At 38.3% G+C, this 18963-nt stretch overlaps 3 protein-coding genes across 4 annotated transcripts in view; 2 read left to right on the top strand and 1 right to left on the bottom strand.

The window, feature by feature from the left end:
* LOC122068660 (myosin-17-like) overlaps positions 1–8449 on the top strand; it is a 19560-nt gene extending 11111 nt beyond the window's left edge. The window contains exons 21-39 of the mRNA XM_042632536.1: positions 761–966; positions 1394–1513; positions 1626–1724; positions 1826–2047; positions 2687–2826; positions 4418–4535; positions 4622–4672; positions 4770–4850; positions 4968–5138; positions 5361–5510; positions 5619–5822; positions 6505–6642; positions 6724–6794; positions 6926–7025; positions 7106–7162; positions 7256–7312; positions 7428–7508; positions 7684–7766; positions 7893–8449. Of these exons, the coding sequence (XP_042488470.1) occupies positions 761–966; positions 1394–1513; positions 1626–1724; positions 1826–2047; positions 2687–2826; positions 4418–4535; positions 4622–4672; positions 4770–4850; positions 4968–5138; positions 5361–5510; positions 5619–5822; positions 6505–6642; positions 6724–6794; positions 6926–7025; positions 7106–7162; positions 7256–7312; positions 7428–7508; positions 7684–7766; positions 7893–8016 (2273 nt within the window). The 3' untranslated portion in view covers positions 8017–8449. The remainder of the gene's footprint in view (positions 1–760; positions 967–1393; positions 1514–1625; positions 1725–1825; positions 2048–2686; positions 2827–4417; positions 4536–4621; positions 4673–4769; positions 4851–4967; positions 5139–5360; positions 5511–5618; positions 5823–6504; positions 6643–6723; positions 6795–6925; positions 7026–7105; positions 7163–7255; positions 7313–7427; positions 7509–7683; positions 7767–7892) is intronic.
* Positions 8450–10410: 1961 nt separating this feature from the next.
* On the top strand, positions 10411–11602 carry LOC122068674 (uncharacterized protein At4g33100). Its single transcript, XM_042632553.1, has 3 exons — positions 10411–10952; positions 11026–11110; positions 11222–11602. The coding sequence occupies exons 1-3, from the start codon at positions 10864–10866 to the stop codon at positions 11291–11293; spliced, it is 246 nt and encodes an 81-aa protein (XP_042488487.1). The 5' UTR covers positions 10411–10863; the 3' UTR covers positions 11294–11602.
* A 266-nt stretch (positions 11603–11868) lies between these two features.
* Positions 11869–16312, bottom strand: LOC122068673 ((S)-coclaurine N-methyltransferase-like). 2 transcript variants are annotated; one of them, XR_006137223.1, is made up of 9 exons: positions 16048–16312; positions 15406–15514; positions 14422–14646; positions 13870–13969; positions 13679–13789; positions 13351–13434; positions 13086–13144; positions 12560–12655; positions 12171–12312 (listed from the first exon to the last, which is right to left on the bottom strand). XR_006137223.1 is itself a non-coding variant. In XM_042632552.1 (8 exons), exons 1-8 carry the CDS (start codon positions 16232–16234, stop codon positions 12120–12122), a joined length of 1068 nt encoding a protein of 355 aa, XP_042488486.1. In that variant the 5' UTR covers positions 16235–16310; the 3' UTR covers positions 11869–12119. The 2 variants fall into 2 exon arrangements, 1 of the variants encoding a protein (XP_042488486.1); XM_042632552.1 differs by lacking the exon at positions 12560–12655 and having other exon boundaries at positions 11869–12312; positions 16048–16310.
* Between the last annotated feature and the right edge of the window lie 2651 nt (positions 16313–18963).

Raw genomic sequence — 18963 nt, 5'->3', positions numbered from 1 at the left:
AAAAGGGCACCCAAAAAAAAAAGTAAAAGGAACCCCTGAAAGGGGAAGAAGAAAAAGAAACAAAGAAAGACACCCGAAGACAAGGGCAAAGGTCAAACACCCTCCCCCCTCACCCAAAAAAAAAAATCTCATCAGGCACAAGCCTGCAGCATCACCAACCCATTTAACTTCTACCAAAACAAGACAAGCTCCCAAAGAACATTGCAAAACCCACCCCTAGCTCCCACCCGCCCTTCCCAAAATAAAAAGAGAAAAGGAACATAGAGAATAGAGGATTAGGAAACAAAAAGACTAAAAGAAAGGATAGAAAAATAAGAAAAAGAAATCCAGGAAACACCTGAGTTGGCCTGCCAAGGAAGGAGAATCTGCTAACTCTGCCAAGCTGGCTTCTTAAGTTTTGCCTGTCCCTCTAAACACTCATTAATTCCTATCTCCCCCTTCAACCCTAGGTAGTCTTAATCCTTAGTCTGCTCAAGGACCAAAATAATTATATATTGATTTTAATTTGAGTCACATCAAAAAGGAAAAAAAGAAAAGAAAAATCCATGTGTTGGCATGAAATATTGGTATGAGGTTTTGGTCAGGTCTACCCACCAGGGTCAAGCTGGCATATTCATGCAGATATATGATAACTTTCAAAGCTACTCAAAACTATATAAATGTTAAGCCGATTTTCCTGTAGACGGGATGTCTTTGTTATGTATCTTGCCTGACTTGTGTCACTTAATTTTATTTAGTCAATAAACCCATCTCTTTGCAGGCAAACAGGGACGCAAATTGTATGAGTACTTACGACAGGAAGCAGCTGCGGTGAAGATACAGAAGATCTTCCGTCGATATGTTGCCAGGAAATCTTACACAGCACTGCAGATGTCTGCAATCACATTGCAGACTGGTTTGAAGGCAATGGCTGCTCGCAATGAATTCAGATTCAGAAAGCAAACGAAGGCTACAATTATTATCCAGGTACAATAGCTGACTTACTTGAATCACACAAGCACTAGGGCTGGCAATTTGAGCTAAGCCAAGTAGTGGGTATAAGGAAAATAGGACAGGTCTGACTGTCTGAGCCTGTACCGACCTGTCTCAGGCCTGGCTAGTATGTTGACTGAGTATAGCTATAAATTTTATCACAAAATTCTGTAATGTGTGCGTGTGGGGTTTTTGGGGATGAGTGAACCTCTTAAGGATATTGACAAGATTTCTGCCAGTCTATCAGGCCTACCTGGGGTAGATGCCCAGGAGCAGGACCATCCTGGCTGCCCTTTGCCACCCCTATTTAACAAAATTCCTCTGACTTTGTTAAACCAAATGTAAAAATCCAATTTCTTGTGAGATAGCATTTCAGGAATTTGAAAATTATTCTTGGTCAATGACTTTTATTGGCCTGCAGGCTCATTGGCGTTGCTACAGGGAATTTTCATACTATACGAGGCTTCAGAAGGCAATACTTGTTTCCCAGTGTGGTTGGAGACAAAGAGTAGCTAGGAAAGAGCTCAGAAAGCTCAAAATGGTTTGATCTGATTCACAAATGTGGTTTTATCTGCTGGCACATGTTTTTAATGTATCATGTCGTGATCACCTATTTATGAATGAATACCAATCATTCTTTTAAATGCAATCAGGCTGCAAGAGAAACGGGGGCCCTTAAAGAAATGAAAGACAAACTAGAAAAGAAGGTAGAGGAGCTTACATGGCGTTTGCAGCTTGAGAAAAGATTAAGGGTAAGTACTTATTTCATTTTCTTTCTCACTGCTGAAATTTCATTTTTTCATAGTTTCAGAGGGACTTGTATGACTTTATTGTGTATTGTTTTAAAACACAGACTGATCTGGAAGAGGCAAAAGCCCAAGAAATTTCCAAGTTACAGGATGCTTTGCATGCAGTGCAACTACAAGTACAAGAAGCAAATGCAAGGGTTATAAGAGAACGAGAGGCAGCTCAGAAAGCCATTGAAGAAGCACCGCCAGTGATAAAGGAAACCCCTGTTATAGTTCAAGATACTGCAAAAATTGATGCATTAACTGCTGAAGTTGAGAATCTGAAGGTATGCCAGCTAAACCCAAGTGTGTCATGGTCAATTATATGCTCTTGTTGTCGCTACACCTATGATCTGTTGTGTAGAGCATAATCATCAAGAATGGCTAGTTTGATAATGATACTTCCGGTACAATTTGTCAAACTTTTTGTACATGTGAATTGTTGATGATTGGGTTAATAGAGATATGGCTTGTTTTCAAGGCAATGTTGGGTACGAAATCCTGTTCTCGTAAGATGGAATTAATTCCTTAGAATAACCCATACAATTATGTGAAATAATTATGGATCCACGCTCAGAACAGGCTTTCAAGTCATTATTTGCGTAATTATGGTGATGAAAATTGAGGCTTGAGTAGGCCTCCTGTATGCTTGGTTTATGTGTATGCTGCTCTGTTTCGATTTGGTGAAGCTATCCTGGAATCTACTGGTATGAAAGCATCACAGCAACAGAAGTTGCTGTTTATGGAGCTCATAACATTTAGGTTGCTCATTTCTACCAAAAAAAAAAAAAAAAAAAACATTGAGGTTGCTCATCAATTGGCAAGCCTTGAATACTGGTTTAAGGACCAAGTTGATTACTGTAACCACCACATCTCAAATTTATGAGGGTCACATATGATTTAGTAAACTTTTGTTATTCTTTCAGGCTTTGCTGCAATCAGATAGACAGATGGCAGAAGAAACCAAGAAAACTTATGCTGATGCTCTGGCTAAAAATGGGGAACTGAGCAAAAAGCTTCAAGATTCAGAGCACAAAGTGGATCAACTTCAAGATTCAGTGCAGAGGTCTGCAAAGTGGTTGAAATTTAAACATTTTATACTTATTTCAATAATTGTGCAAAATTTCTGAGAACAATTCACCTATTCTGACGGAGCCATCATTGTCACGGCATCTAGGCGACCCAAGGCATTGGAGGGGGGCTTGGACGCAAGGCGATCAAGGTGTCCAATGCGCCCCGCCTAGGTGACAATGGCATCCAAGTTGATTAAGGCGCCTGGACGCCTAGGTGAAACCTAGGAAATGCCCTGACAACTATGGCTGGAGCCCTTGTGGACTCATCTTGTACTCCTGCACCTCCATAACCTTCTGCCTTCTCTCTGTGGCTTACCTGGAGGCAAATGCAGCCACATAGTCCTAACTTGTTCTAACACAATTCCTTTCTGGAAATAACTTTGGTCTGGGCCTTTGGGCAGCTTTCTGAATTTTTCTGTCCCTAAAAGCCTTTTTTCTTTTGACTTGCCTGAGGTGCCTCCAGAGCCTTTCCCATTTGCAGGCATGGACTAAATGCCGAATCCGCTTTAGGTCTCATTATTAGCTGTAAACAGATTGGTCCTGGATTACTATAGGCCAAATAACAAGGACACCACTGTGAGTGGGTGACATGGTGCCTGGCGGCTTGGCGCAGAACCTACTATGATAGCTAAATCAAAGCGTTGGTGTTGGTGCCTGAAACCAATACAAGGTGGTTGACTCAGCAAAAAAATTTTAAAAGCGAAGTGTCATTGTGTTGGAATTAGTTTATATTTTTATATATGATGATCAATTTGCTGGGTGAGCTGCCTAGCAAAGAGATTTGGGCAACTTCGGCATCTTTTGCATTGAAGCATAGCTGCGGCCAAAAGGAGCTGCTCTGAAATATTACCTCATCCAGGGGCACAGTGCCGGGTGGGTTGTGTGCTTGGCCCTCCCATAGTTTTGAAACAACCCTTTGTATGTATAGATCATTTAATATATTCTTCAGTAGAGATGTGAAATATATATATATATATATATATATTTCTTACCTTACTGTACCTCCTCATTCACACAACTGTGTATATATATGTAAATAAACATAAGTGAACCCCTGAAAGGAAATTCCTGGGTCTGCCCCTATCGTGGTAAATTTCAACTGAAGCCTTTTTTCTGCTCACTTTTTTTTTTTGTAATTTTGTTGGCGGATGAAGACTACTGAGTTATACATCCCAGTTGTTACAGTTGACCCGGCAATGGAACATTATATATGGCCAACACAGAGAGTTCCTATGTGATGGATGTTCTAAATCATTCATATCACCATTCCATGTACTGAAAACAGTAGAGGTCTCTGCTCTAGGACAAAAGGAGCCTGGTTACCAACTACAGACATTTTTCCATTAACTCCTGTAATTCATATTTGCACTTCTAGATAACTTCAGAGCCAGCATCTCTGGCTAGTGGAAGATTATAACATTTCTGTTTTATTCCAAAACAAATATTCATTCCTCTTATGCATCTTTGGGACGAAATAAAACTATTGGACAGTGTTGAGGGGATATGGGTGGGTGGAGAACCTCGTATTTTTGCGCAGACGGTTGAACATTTTTTAAGCTTCTTGTTTGCTTCCATATGATTTAGGCTTGAAGAGAAACTGTCCAATATAGAATCAGAAAATCAAGTACTTCGTCAGCAAGCACTGGCCATTTCACCCACTGGTAAAGCTTTATCTGCACGGCAGAAGACAACAATTCTTCAGGTAAATATGGCAAACAAGTCATTATTCTTTTCTTCATGACGTGTGTGTCTACTAATAATACAAGAGGCTATGCAATAATTTGACAGAGAACTCCAGATAATGGGAATATTCTGAATGGAGAAACAAAGGTGATACCGGTAAGGGGAACTAGGTCGTTTTGAATTTACTATACCTTATTGAAGTAGGAGAAATAAACAATATATTCTCTTTTATACCATCTATTTAATGTTTTAGGATTTGAGTCTGGCTGTATCTACTCCACGGGAGCCTGAAACGGAGGAAAGGCCGCAAAAGTCACTTAATGAGAAACAACAGGTTAGAAGCTTTCAGAATACAAGCATTTCATATCTCCCTTTCGTTATAACTACTAAGGTTTTTATGATTCGTTTGCTTCTACTGATCTGCTTCTTGATGTCTACTCTCTTGGTTCAGGAGAACCAAGACATGTTAATAAAGTGTATTTCTCAAGACCTTGGGTTCTCTGGTGGTAGACCTGTTTCTGCTTGTATAATTTATAAATGCCTTCTTCACTGGAGGTCATTTGAAGTTGAAAGAACAACCGTCTTTGACCGTATTATTCAAACGATAGGCTCAGCTATTGAGGTATTTCCAAAGTCTCTCAGCTTGGGATTTTCTCAAAATGTGTATCTTAGTTGGTCAATTTAGAACTGCTGTCAACAAATCCACGGCACTCATTGACTTGGGGGTAGAAAACTGGAATTGTACTATTTATCTTTCCACCAAAATGATGAGTAAGGTTAGATTTTCTCATACGATGCTTTTATAGTGCCATTTACTGATACTGCACTATTTACCTTGCTAAAGGTTCAGGATAATAATGATGTACTAGCCTATTGGTTGTCTAATTCATCCACATTATTGTTGCTTCTCCAACGCACCCTGAAAGCAAGTGGTGCAGCTAGCATGACCCCTCAAAGGCGAAGATCTGCTTCTCTGTTTGGGAGGATGTCTCAAGTAAGAACCAGTCATTTGTTTTATCTAGTTATATGTGCTTCTGCTCGTACTGCAATATAGTTTTCTCTTAAAATTTTTATATCATAGTGCCACTTAAATTTTCTTCAGGGACTTAGGGCATCTCCACAAAGTGCTGGGCTCTCGTTTCTTAATGGTCGGCTGAGTGGATTGGATGACTTGCGACAAGTTGAAGCCAAATATCCAGCATTACTGTTCAAGCAGCAACTCACAGCGTTCCTTGAGAAGATATATGGAATGATGAGGGATAATCTAAAGAAAGAGATATCTCCATTGCTTGGATTGTGTATCCAGGTTATTGCTACACAGTTTTGACATAAACTTAAAATTGCATGCCTTTTTTTTTAAGGGGGGGAGGTGGATAATGGATTTCATTGATCTCTGTTTGAATGGTGGAGATTCAGTAACTCTCATCTGTTTAGTATTACTTAACAAATTAAATCAAAATTTACCATACATGATGGGCTGTCAGATTCGACTCAGTATCTGAGGAAATTCTCTAAATTCTCTTCAATAAAATTCAAAAATTTTAGCCAGAGATGAATTTCTATAGGTCATGGGAATTAAAAGAGTATGTTAACTAACTGCCTTTTTTTCTCTTAAAAATATATGCTTCTATCAGATCCATGTAGCCGACCCCATTTAGTTGGGATAAGGTTATGGTTGTTGTTAACTAACTTTCCATGCTTCCTGATTTGCATCACCTGATTGGTATAAATCATGTACTCTTTTGGCAGTTCGGATTCTTTAGGATCCAAATCTGTGCTAACAGGAATTATAACAGTAGTGTTAAGTAGTTCAAATACACATTCTGTGTAAGAATCTACCCCTACTGTTTTTATATACATATGGTTTTCTGTGACCTTACCAAATATATATATATATATATATTTTACTCTTTTTTCGGGTTAAATGTATAAATTTGCTTGGTGTTATGCTGGCATCATCATGCTCAATCATTTTTCTTTCCATGCAGGCACCTAGGACATCCAGGGCAAGTTTAGTAAAAGGGCGTTCACAAGCAAATGCTGTTGCTCAACAAGCATTAATTGCTCACTGGCAAAGCATTGTGAAAAGTTTGAACAGTTACTTGAATATTATGAAAGCTAACTTTGTGAGTCCAGTTCCAGAACAATTTGCATTTACAGTCTACTGTGCTAAAGTATCATAACTCATATGTCTTCTGGATTTACAGGTTCCCCCCTTCTTAGTCCGCAAGGTGTTCACTCAGATATTCTCTTTCATCAACGTGCAGCTATTCAACAGGTAAATGTGTTAAAAGTTCCTCTTCCACTGCATAGACATTTAATTAAGTATTTGAGGCAGGTAAAAGAATTATGTTATCTGCCTTGTGTTAATACCACCTTAATTCCTTCACTCACCCTTCTCTTCTGCAGCCTCCTTTTGCGGCGTGAATGTTGCTCATTCAGCAATGGGGAGTTTGTAAAAGCAGGGTTGGCTGAGTTAGAGCAGTGGTGCTATGATGCTACTGAAGAGGTGAGCATATAACAAACTATAACAAATTTTCTTGCCTGGGTACTTTCCAATAACTTTGTCTAAAATTATGTTACAAACAGTATGCTGGTTCAGCTTGGGATGAATTGAAGCATATCAGACAGGCAGTTGGATTCCTGGTGCGTTTTTATTCATTCTCTTGTATTTGGCGTTTATCTTTTTCTAGTATATATTTTCTTACTTTTTTCTTTTATATATTTTTCACAATTCAGGTCATACATCAAAAGCCTAAGAAAACCTTGAAAGAAATAACCAATGACCTCTGCCCGGTTGGTGACCCCTTCCTTTGTACTCTCAATGCCTATCCTAAGCTGCTTCTTTTTTCCTACTCTTTTCTGATACAATATATTTTATATCTTGGTGCTTGACTTTTGCTTCTTTCAGGTGCTCAGCATACAACAATTATACAGGATCAGTACCATGTACTGGGATGACAAATATGGCACACACAGTGTATCTTCAGATGTATGTTTACCTTTCAGTTTCCAGTTTTATTAACTTGTGATGCCAAGTTGGAGTATCCAACTTCTACCACTATCTTCATGACTCTCCTGTTCCTCTTTTTTTTTTTAATCCTATCCCATCATCCTGATTTACAAATTAACTTGTTAAATCAGTGTAAATTACTCTCTTTTTGTAGGTTATTTCGAGTATGAGAGTTCTTATGACTGAAGATTCCAACAATGCTGTCAGCAGTTCGTTCTTGTTGGATGATGACTCAAGGTAATGTTTTTGAACCAGTCCCACATGCCTTGAGAACGGACATCTTGAGATTCCTCTGCATGAGTACATAAACCAACATGAATTTCTCTTTGTTTGAATACATAATCACTTCTTTGTTTGCTGCAGCATACCATTCACTGTGGATGACATCTCCAAGTCCATGCAGCAGATTGACATAGCTGATATTGATCCTCCACCTCTTATTCGTGAGAACTCCGGATTTGTATTTTTATTACAACGGTCAGAGTGATCCCCATGACCATGGTGGCCTTCTCCCAACTCGTCCCGACCACTCTGTATTCGTACAATCCACCGCTGCAACCTGTGCATATGTTTTTCTCTTTGTCTCCATGTGTATAATATACCATTCATCGTCCCGGCATTTGTTCTGTGTCCAGATTGATTCATTTTTTTCCCTCCTATTACCTTTGATTAAATGGGCTATTGGTTTAGAGGTCATAGTGCTTCGAACTGTGATATTGTGTGATTACAGAAACATATGTGGGGGTGTTCCAGCAACTTCTGGTCACACCTGCTTAGGCTTTTTTTGTATGTAGTTTGTTGGGGTTTTGTCTATCTTAGCAGTTTGCATGTAATTTGTTTCAGCAGCCGCATTTTTAGGCCATTATTTGTTGTATTTAGAAGCTATTTGTATGAAATTTATTTCATATGATTTTCAAACATGGATCTCCACTACTGTGGTGGTACTATTGAGTTCTTATTCTTTGATGCCTGGACATTAACACAGCTTAATAACTTCTTTTATAAAGGAAACAGAAAAAACAGAAAGAGAACTAAACAGAGCTCGGACTGACATGCACCGGTCCAAGAATTCAAGTTTTTCAGGTTGTTCACCTTTGGTTGCCTAAGAAGAGAGTTTTCCAATGGAAAACACTGAATAAGGTGAGCTCTACAATCGATCTTTATTGCAAGTCTGGGTTTTCCTGTGTTATTTAGGTGTGTCAAGGGTTTCCACTTGAAGCTTGAGGAGATTTACAGTCCTATTAAATTAGGTTGCAACCCAGGCCTGCGACTTTAGTTAGAGGCTTTAACTCTTTTAAGTTGGCATGACCGACTGTTTTCAACCTTGGGTTGCAACTTCAGTTCTAGGATTTTAAGTTGAACTGTGTAAAATCTTTTTTGAAGTCGTACTTTTAAGTTGTGTTTGGTATACATTCTCGGAATAGATTTTGGGTTTAGATAGTTTTCTTAAAATGAAAACAGAGAAGAATTCGGATACAGCTTTAATGTTTTTGTTACCAAAGGTAATATTTCACCTAAGCTTTAGAAAATGCTGAAGGACAAAAAAGCTGGAGAAATATATTACTCCCCAGCCTATTTTACGATCAGTCTTAAAGAAAATGTTTCTTCTTTTATAGAAACTCCACAACTAAAATTGGAAAAAGAAGGAAACACATATTGAAATTTAATTTGTAAATTTAAAGTCCTTTATCATATGGCTCCACACAAGTCTATTCACTTGTCATGGAGTAAGAAAACATGACCCTTCAAAAATAACCAAATGTCACTAATGGTTGTTGCCTTTATATTTTGGTTCTTTTACTTATTATTAAAGAGAAGATCCAATACATATTTGGGTAAATTCCTACTTGTGGATGGAGAGAAAAAGGCATCTAGGGTTATATGCTATGATACATTGATAAGTATGAATTATTACATAAAATTTGAATTCAACTCCTCTGTGGCGCAACAGGGGTCACAACATACATCCGAATGCCTATAGCATCTAAGTATGGACCTTAACACATAAATGCATGTCTCGAGGTGCTCCAGGTTGTGAGATGTATATTGCCACCTCTGTTGCGCCACAAAGGAGCCTCGCTCAAAAAATTCCCTTACAAGCCTTAGCAACCAAGGGTTTGTGGGTGGGAGGATGCTAGTTAGGTCCCCAAGCGTGTCAAATTTCAGCCCAAATTGGTTGGACCAACCGAACTTAATGGAAAAAATTGAATTGAATATTAGTTCGGTTTTTGTTTGATTTTTTTAGAAAACGATAGAAATTGATCAGATCGGCCAAATGGACATATTGAAACTAAACACTGAACAAAACCCAAAAAATGACAACACTAGAAAAAAATTGATCTCTCTCTCTCTCTCTCTCTCATGAAATGACATTGCTAACTCTTATGTATAAAACCGTTTTCATGCACCAACAAATTTGATCACTAAATTGATAAAACTCATTAAGTCAATTTGATTAAAATAATAAAAAACCAAAACTGAACTAACCCAAGGTTACACACCCCAACATGTCGGAATGCAATAGTTTTCAAGCCAAAATCTTTAGTTTAGAATTTGGTGCAACTTCTTGTCATCAAATTAGTGAACTAATAAATTATAACCTTCTTTTATTTATTTATTTATTTTTTCCAACTTTAGTCAATGCAGTATTTATAGGAAATGATATCTTTGTTGACATTTAAAAAGTAAAATAAAATAAAATCAGTTGATTAAAGAAAGAGTAATAATTTTTTATTGTAAAAGAAACATTAATTTTAAAAGACAAAAAAAATAAGATTATAATTTCTGAATCCGCCACCATAGTGACATTAAAATTTTCTACAAATTTTTTTTTCTTTTGAATTGGGCTGACTTTTATCCCTGAGCCCTTAAGTCAAGAAAATTAACCAGACGTTGGGATTTTGGGAAGTATGACCTTAAACCAAACACGTAGCCGTCGTCCCCCAACCCCATTATGAACAAAATTTCTTTCGCAGGATGTGGGAAATTATGATGTGAATTCTGTAAAAGGGAATAGATGAAAGCAGAATTGCAATAGCAGCAGCCCCAGCCGCACAAGGTGACTTTTAATTTTCTCCAGATCAATTCGTCAAAATTGTAAGCCAAAGTAAAAGGTTGAAGGTTTGCGAATTCAGGAGAAAACCCAGTTGAAGAGGGATCATCCAGCTATGAATCTGCAAGAAGGGAGTCCGAGTTTCGAAGAATTAATGGTTCAGGTCATTAGTAAAGAAGTGTTTCTATAAGCGAGGAGGAAGTTTGCCAAAATACAATAGGACGAGAAAGAAACTAACACAAACTGACCAGGGCAGAGAAACAAGAACTGGGTTCGACAGGAATGGGGATAAAGAAAGATAAGAGGAGTGATTCTTCTTCAACATCGCCTTGTGCCCATCTCAGAGCTGCATATCACCAATGCTTCAACAGGTCAATTTCAATCTCTTTCTCTCTCTCTCTAATTGTTTGCAGTTCTTTGAGGGTTTCTGATATGATGAAGCAGGTGGTACTCAGAGAAGTTCTTGAAGGGTCAGTGGGACAAAGAGGAATGCGTTTCCGAGTGGCAGAAATACAGAGCTTGCCTTTCTGTATGTGTTTTTCATTTTCTACTTTTTCAGAAATATTTCTATCCATCTAAGTATGTAGCTTCAATTGGGATCGTTTCTAATCATTTTCTCTTCTCATTTTCTGTTTCGCAGCAACATTTGGATGATAAGCATCTCAGTCGCTTCCTTGAAGCAGAAGCTTTTGTTTATCCTCCTGAGTCCTGACCCAGATGATTGATTCTACCCAGCACTGTTGATGATGCCGCCGCCCTCTTCCCAGTAATATTATTATCACAGGCCTTCGATCAAATCTGTTTTGCCCAATTTTTTTGTTCTTAATTTTGTTATTTCTCTGGGTTTTAGCTTTGGAAGAATCAAGGGTGGAGTTCTTTTAACACCCTCCTGCTATTGTTATCCCAGTTGAAACTGCTTAGACTATCGAATCAAGCTTGTGAAGCATTTACTGATACTCCAAGTTATATAACGTGTAACTGTTGATGAAACTTAAGGATCAGAAAAATTTTGTGGCATTTATTTGTGGAACAAAAGATTTAAATGAGATGCTGTAATTCTCTTATCCTGCTCAACTATTGATATGAAATATACACCAGGCTCTGAGAGTGGAGCCATGCTTGAAGGAATCGGAATCAGACAATCAGCAGTGACCATTTCCGGTCCCAGTTCTGATTACACTAAGCTGTGAGTGGAGCGGCTGATACCAGAATGAATCCAATGAAATGAATGACAGCGATGGATGGGTGTCTAATTTCATTCTAAGAACATGAGATGAGAGTAACATAGGATAGAAATGGGTTTTTCATTCCAGTGTTTGGACCTCTGTACTAACACATTGAAAAACATGATTTCAGACTAGCAGTTACCAGCTATTTGGGTTATTCCTGCATCAAAAAATCATTCTGGGGTAACTTCATAATATCTTTTGGCATGAATTCAACAAAACAATGAATTTTTTTCTGAGCTCTGAAATTTTGTATGTCAGCCACCCAACTAAAACAGAAATGGAAGAGGGCAGTATGAGTGTAGACACCCTTCATTTCTTCTTGAATAGGAAATGTGCAACCATCCATTCTTCCCCATTGTTATATCCGAAAAGCTCTGCCACGGAGATGAAGAATGTCCGCCAGTAGGCAATCCACTTAACTGCTGAATCTTTGCCATAAGTTGACTCCATTATTGGACTGATAGAAGCCATGTTCTGGTCCATTCTCTTAAGCCATTCCTCACTGCAAGACAGTATGGCATCAGCTTAGTTTCAAAATCAGGCAGCAAAAATATTTTGAAATTTTTGGGTAGCCCATTTCAATCAGAGCTGGCAGGTCAGGCAAATGAATTGCACTGTTAGATTGAATGGGCCAATTCCATCATTAATAAAAAAAAATCTGTCCAGTTGGGAAAAAAAGGTTATGTACAAAAGGATTAATGCCTAGGCAGCCATGCATGGCCCGGATCTACTGTTACAGTGGGACCCACCGATGTAAAGATGTGGATGCTACTACATGGGTAGGATCCCAGCCATTTGTGTCACAAGCTCATTTGATGCTTGTGGTGCTGGCACTCTTCAGAAAGCTGAAATTGGAATAAATAAATCAAACATTGCAAGTTAAGAGAACAAAACTAAAGGGAAATGTCTTAGTAAAAGCTAAAGCTCTCAGTTAAGCAATAATCCCACCCCCTTTGTTTAAACTATTCCTAATCCTTCTTGTGGAAATGGGGTGTGGAAGGGGATTGATTGCTCAGGAGGGACTAAATGCCAATACAAAGTGGTTTATAGTGTTAAGATAATACCCAAAAAAGATGGTATTAAAATGAAAATCTGTTGAACTGCATGTCCGTGTTGTTCCCCTTTCCAACAGAAGGGGTTAGGACTAGGGAATACATCAAAACTGAGGCAGTCAATCCCTCATATTTCAAAACTCATGTAATGCAGTGAACATCAACTTGCATGAAAACTGTTCATGATATCAGCATCAATTGTTTTCAAGAACTATGCCCTTACCTGGTTTGTGCATAATGTGTCCCATTTACAAGCCAATGGTTAACAATTGAAACATCATCCTGCATAAAAATTGCTTCATTATTGCTGATTAAATAAGATAAAAAGGGGAAGGTGAGGGGAATAAAAAAACATAAGCCGCTTAGTGATAGAGATTGTTCATATATTAGGGTTAAGTACCAGTGACTGTTTAGTTTCCATGCAAAATCAAAGTATCTGTAAGCTTAGGGGATGAGAAAGCTACTTCACGGAAAACTTCGTAGGATACCTGGAAATAAAGAAGTAAGTTTGCAGAAGGCATTGTCCCTCCAGTGAAGAAGTATCTGGTAATCCAGTCATCTTCATTTTTGTCCTGTATGAGATGAAAGGGTAAACAGAGTGAAAGATTGAAGTTAAAATAAAAACAAGGTGGCAAGTATTAAATAGAGAACAAATGCATCTATGTTGATGCAAGAGAGAGAATCTGAATAGGACATAAGCTGTGGAGCAAAATTTCAATTGGAAATTTTGAAGTTACTGGAAGAGATATATGTAATAATGTCTAATCCATGCACCAGCATAAGTTGTGTACCATTTCATAGCCAAACTATGCATACCTCAAAGTGGTAAGCAAATGCTTTGTGGCAGAAGTAATGTATGAAAAGAAGGCTGTCCTGTTTCATCCACTTTGATATCTTCTTAAGGAGCTCCTGGTAGTTCTTCATGTGCTGCATCAAAGGACAAACATAACGTTGAAAACCATATCAACAATCTTCAGAAGCATGCAAAGGCTCCAGACGTTTCTTACTTCAAACATTTCTATGGATAAAACTCTATCAAAGGAGGCCTCCATTTCATACGTGCTAATGTCCCCAACAATGATGTCAACATTCTGCAGCTGCATTTCCCTGTTCAAGTCAAAGGTACACAGTTCTTATGATAGTGGGTGAAGGTGGTTTAAATTTAAAACCTAGGTCAGTTTACAGCTAAACAAGCTAGCCTTGGAGAGGCATGGCAGTGTGGGAGGGTTAAAAATGGCTAGGATGTTTGCACCATCCCAGGATCCCCATATTGGAAAGAATGCAAAATAGATACTGCAGCATATCTATTCCAAAAATATGTACTTCAAGCATTGAAGGAAATGGACAAAGTGTTTTGTTTGCCTCAAGGCATGTCTGGTACGTGAATATTCATCAATTTCAACAGGAACAAATTGAAAGGCACATCCATTGAAAACTGACAAGAATAAGTATGAAATTGAGCATCACAGAATTGGAGTTCCCACTCCAGGTATGTACTATGTAGAGAACCTCTTTTCCTTAGAAGACAAAAAGCTATGAGTATCATCAATGCAACATACCTGCACTGTTCGTCTATATGTGCTTTTTGCGTTGTTGAATTGCAAATCCCTGTGACCCTGCAGTTAGCATATTTTTGAGCAATATATATTGAAAGTGATCCCCAGCCACATCCAACATCAAGGATGGTTTGACCATCTTTTATCTGTGCCCTCTCACAATATAGCTCCAACATTGCTTTCTCAGCTTCCTCTAAGGTGTTTGACTTATCAATGAAGTAACAACAACTGCACAAGTTCATAGCTTCACCAAATGAGTAGAATCGTAATTAAACCATGCATACGCTTATCTGAGTAGTACAGATCTTCTTGAGAAGTTTAAAAAAAAAATAAGAGCATAAAATTAAGAAGAAGAAGCCATATTTACTTCTGCAATTCTTTACATACTTGCAAGTTTTTAGCTGCCTCTGCAATCTCAATATCTATTTATCCAAAGGGGACCTCACTTGATCGGCCTTGGACAGGGGTCAGTGAGGAGGAGATTCAAGATCCCTTTCAGAAGAGCATTGGTGGTTTGGAAGAGGAGGAGCTGAACTACTTAAACCATTTTCTTGTGTGATGTGTTCTGGAGGTCGCTTACCGCCCATTCTTTTCTTGCTGGAGTGCGCTAGCGCTTTAGTTTTCTTGCTTGTTCTTAGACAAGATTCTAGCCTTCTACTATTTAATGTCCTTTCCCTTGCAAGTTCTGCTAAGATTTGCATATTTTATGCCTCTTTGATGGAGAAAGTGAGAATCATTCCAGAATAGAAAGAAAAAATATAGGCCCAGTGATTTGACTTGATTTAAATGATAGTGGTTCTGAGTTTGAATACTTTACTTCCTTATTGAAAATCAAGTATTATTTATAAAACACCACTGCATGCCATTATATATTGTTTCATCAAATTAACATAAATAATAGATTGATATGGTTTTTTTTTTTTTTTGAAATAATAGATTGATATGGTACAAAAACATAGAAGTCATGTAGAAATCAGAGTCATTTACCTGTATTTGAGATTCTTTCCAAGTACCAACTTGAAGAAGGAGGTAGGTAATTCATAATGTTGGGCCTTTGGTTTCTCTGTCTGGACAGCAATAGGCATATCTTTAAGGGCTGTAAAGAACCAATATAATCCCACACATGTTATATTTTTGTTCTTTAAAAACAAAAAACATACAATAGAAAGATGAAATTCTAACATAATCAGGCAATTTTTTGTCATTAAATATCTGAATTATGAGTTTCAGGAAATTTGTTACCCCCCAGAATTCACCATGTTGATGGGTTTTTCTTCTTCGATTGTCTAATGTGTTTCTGAGTCAACAACTCTTACTTAAGTTAGCACATAGCTTTTGTAATTCAAGAAATGTTTGATACTTTAGAGAGGGCAATGCTAGTTAATTACTGAAAAACAGAAATTTTCTTTGCAGCAGGAAAAGGAAAGGGGAAAGGGACACTTAAAAATCATATGTCCGCTTCCTTCTCTCTATAATTTTCCCTTACTTCCCGAAAACCATCAGAAATCAAACATAATTTATACGATGCAGCAACTCCATAGTGACACATTTTTCTTCAATTCACATTGGCAACAAAGAAAAACTTAGAAGCATCATAATGTGTGCGACTATGTGATTGAGAGAGATTACAGATAGCGAATTGAAGGAGAGAAGAGAGCTGGATTTCAGAGGAAGGTTTGTAGCCGGAGCGGAGACGGCCGGCCAACAGCAACCGTGTCAGCCTCCTTACCACCGCGTCCGGCAGAAGATTTCGCTCCAGAGATGCCAGCATCATCCGCACCGTCGCTTCATATGGTACCTGTACCAACGTATCCATAACTGGCACTGAGACTGATCTCTCTCTCTCTCTCTCTCTCTCTCTCTCTGTGGCTGTGGGAAGGAGGAGGTTTTGCTTGCCCCGTAGTCTGTCCTGGTTCTTAAACTGACTGATCAGTACGGTACTACTCTCGTTTGGTTGTTGGGAACTGGGCTCGAATTTCGGTATTAGGCGGAGTAGTTTTACACTTTTATCCCCCGCTTTGTCTTTTATTCCTTTTCTATTCTGTGGAAACATACTAGTCAACGTTTCTACCAAAAAATAGTGGCTAGTCATCGTTCCCCTGCAGATAGCCGATGGGGAGACTACGTGGGCAGGCGATAACCAATCACCTCCTCCTAAATCGGTTTAAAGTTTAAACTATGGGAAGGTAGAGGTCATATCATGGGAGAGGAGAGAGAAAGATAGAAAGGGGTGCCAGCGGAGGCTATGCCAACGAATCAGATACATTGGGAAAGCATTGCTTGTGAGGGGAGTGCGAGTGTCATGTGTGTTTATGAGGACCAATGAAAATGCATGAAAAACTACTATTAAAGATGTCATTTTTTTTAGTTCATAGAGGGTGGGTTGATCATTTTGCCCCCAATTTATCATTCTCAAGACCCATAAGAAAACAACTATAAAAGAAATAATACAGGTAAACCAGCTTTGTCCTTTTAAATGATGCAACTAAGATCACTTGGTAGATGATCATCACCATGGAAAATCGAATTTATTATAGACTCGCATCCAAAATTAGCTAACTAATTTGGTGCTCCATTACTTTCTTAAAATGAAAATAACATGTGGGCTCTTAGAGAATCATAGAGATCGATCACTTCTTGAAACCAATACTAGTTGCTCCACAAAATATAGGATCTTTGGGTAACTAGTTTAACAATCAAGGAGTGTCAGAATTAACATAAAAATTGGACATGCTCAAATCCCCACACAATCTCAAGTCATTTTTAAGGGCTCTCAACTCGACCACTGAATTTGTACATACCCCATAAAAATTGGAGAATGCCGCTAGGACATTTATGTTGTTGTTTCTAATAATGCCTCAACCACTAATATTCAGATTTTCCTGACATGCACCATCTACATTCAGTTTAACAATATTAAAGGGAGGGCACCAGTAAATAGCAGCAACCAACCGGAGCCTTAACCCAACTAAGAGGAGGATTTAACTTGAATACTTGCAAAATAAAGTCATCTCTCAAAGAAAGGGATTTAGAGAATTTATTTGGATAAGTGATCTCATGAATCCAATCTTAATCCTCTCAATGATGGTACTTAAGGCATGGGAGTCTTTGCCATGTTTTCTACTATTCTTTTCTTGCCATAACTCCCAAACAATAAATGTTGGTAACAGGCCCATGATGTACTCACAAATACCCTTGATACCTGCATGAGACTACAAATAGAGAACTTTTGGTATTGAGCTCTTTAAAGAAACCCCAAACCTTAGAAGCAGTTGTTCTCACCAATAAAGCATGGGTTAACGTTTACCTCCAAGGATCTCTACAAGAAGAGTATGTACCCCAATAGAGACCTTTTTCCTGTAAGCATTATTCCAAACTTAATGGTGGAGAGTTTTCTATTCGGGAGTGCGGCTCTTGCATCAGTGTGGGTGCCAATGAGAGCACCCATCAAAGCCTCAATAGGGGTGGAACTTTTATCTTTCATAGGGTGTAGGGTAGTCATTTTGGAAGGGCCTGTTCTAGGCATAGGATCCATGCCCCATAACAAGTTCCTTTTCCCCAAATTTAATTTAGGCGCAAGGGTTTCTTTTGATGCACTTATATTAATTTGGGAGAATAAGTACACTCACTTTCAGATCTTCAAATAAGGAGCGTATTTAAGATATTTCATTGTCCTAGGGAACAGTGAAACGTGTCTTGGGGTGCAAAAATATTCACCAAACCATGTGCGTGTTTTGAACATTTTTCCTTAATTTGGAATGATTAGTACCATACCAAAGCCAGAAGTTGTTGCTTTCTTCTAATAAGCAAGAGAAGTTTTTTCTTTTTCAACTGCGGATGAAAATGACATAGTAAGGGGAGGACAAGCTCTTACAATCAAAAGAAGTGGGTAGGTCTACAATCAGAATAAGAAGGAACAGAAGGCGCTTTTAGCGAAGTCGAGAGGGCGAGAAAGAGAGACGTTCTTGTTTCTGACGCTTTAAAGAGCGAATAGCAAGGGTTTCTTGGTGAATGTTTTCTAGATAATTTTTCCTCCCTTTATGAGTTCCTATTTTAACTTCCACTAAGGGCATTTCATGTGAGAAGAAGAGAAGTATAGAGAGAGGGGAAGCTAGTGTATCCTCCATGGTTAGCTCAATCCTCAAGGAACCTTTTTCCCCTTTATAAAATGTCATCAACTTAATTTTCTTTTATTTAATAATTTAAGCGCCTACTCTATTTAGTTGAAAAAAGGTTGAGTTATTGTTTTATGATTTGAGTCAATTTAAAAATAAGGGAGAGGATTACTAAGCAAGCGGCATAGAGAAGTGCACAATGAAGTGTGATGCAATGGTATCATACATAAAAGGACAATGTTATTTCTTATGAAAATGAGAGAGAGAGAGAGAGAGAGAGAGAGAGAGAGAGAGAGAGAGAGCTTTACCCCTAGCGGCTAAGGGATCTTTTTTCCAATTAAACATGTTTGCTAGTTGTTGGAGGCTATGAGAGTGGTAGTTGCATCTGGTTGGTTCGGATTAGGCTCGTCTCCAATACTCTCCCTGCAAG

Source organism: Macadamia integrifolia, unplaced genomic scaffold (genome assembly GCF_013358625.1).
Source record: "Macadamia integrifolia cultivar HAES 741 unplaced genomic scaffold, SCU_Mint_v3 scaffold449, whole genome shotgun sequence".
NCBI classification, from domain to species: domain Eukaryota; kingdom Viridiplantae; phylum Streptophyta; class Magnoliopsida; order Proteales; family Proteaceae; genus Macadamia; species Macadamia integrifolia.
Note: the sequence above shows the minus strand (reverse complement) of the source record. Positions and strands in the feature narration are given on the sequence as shown.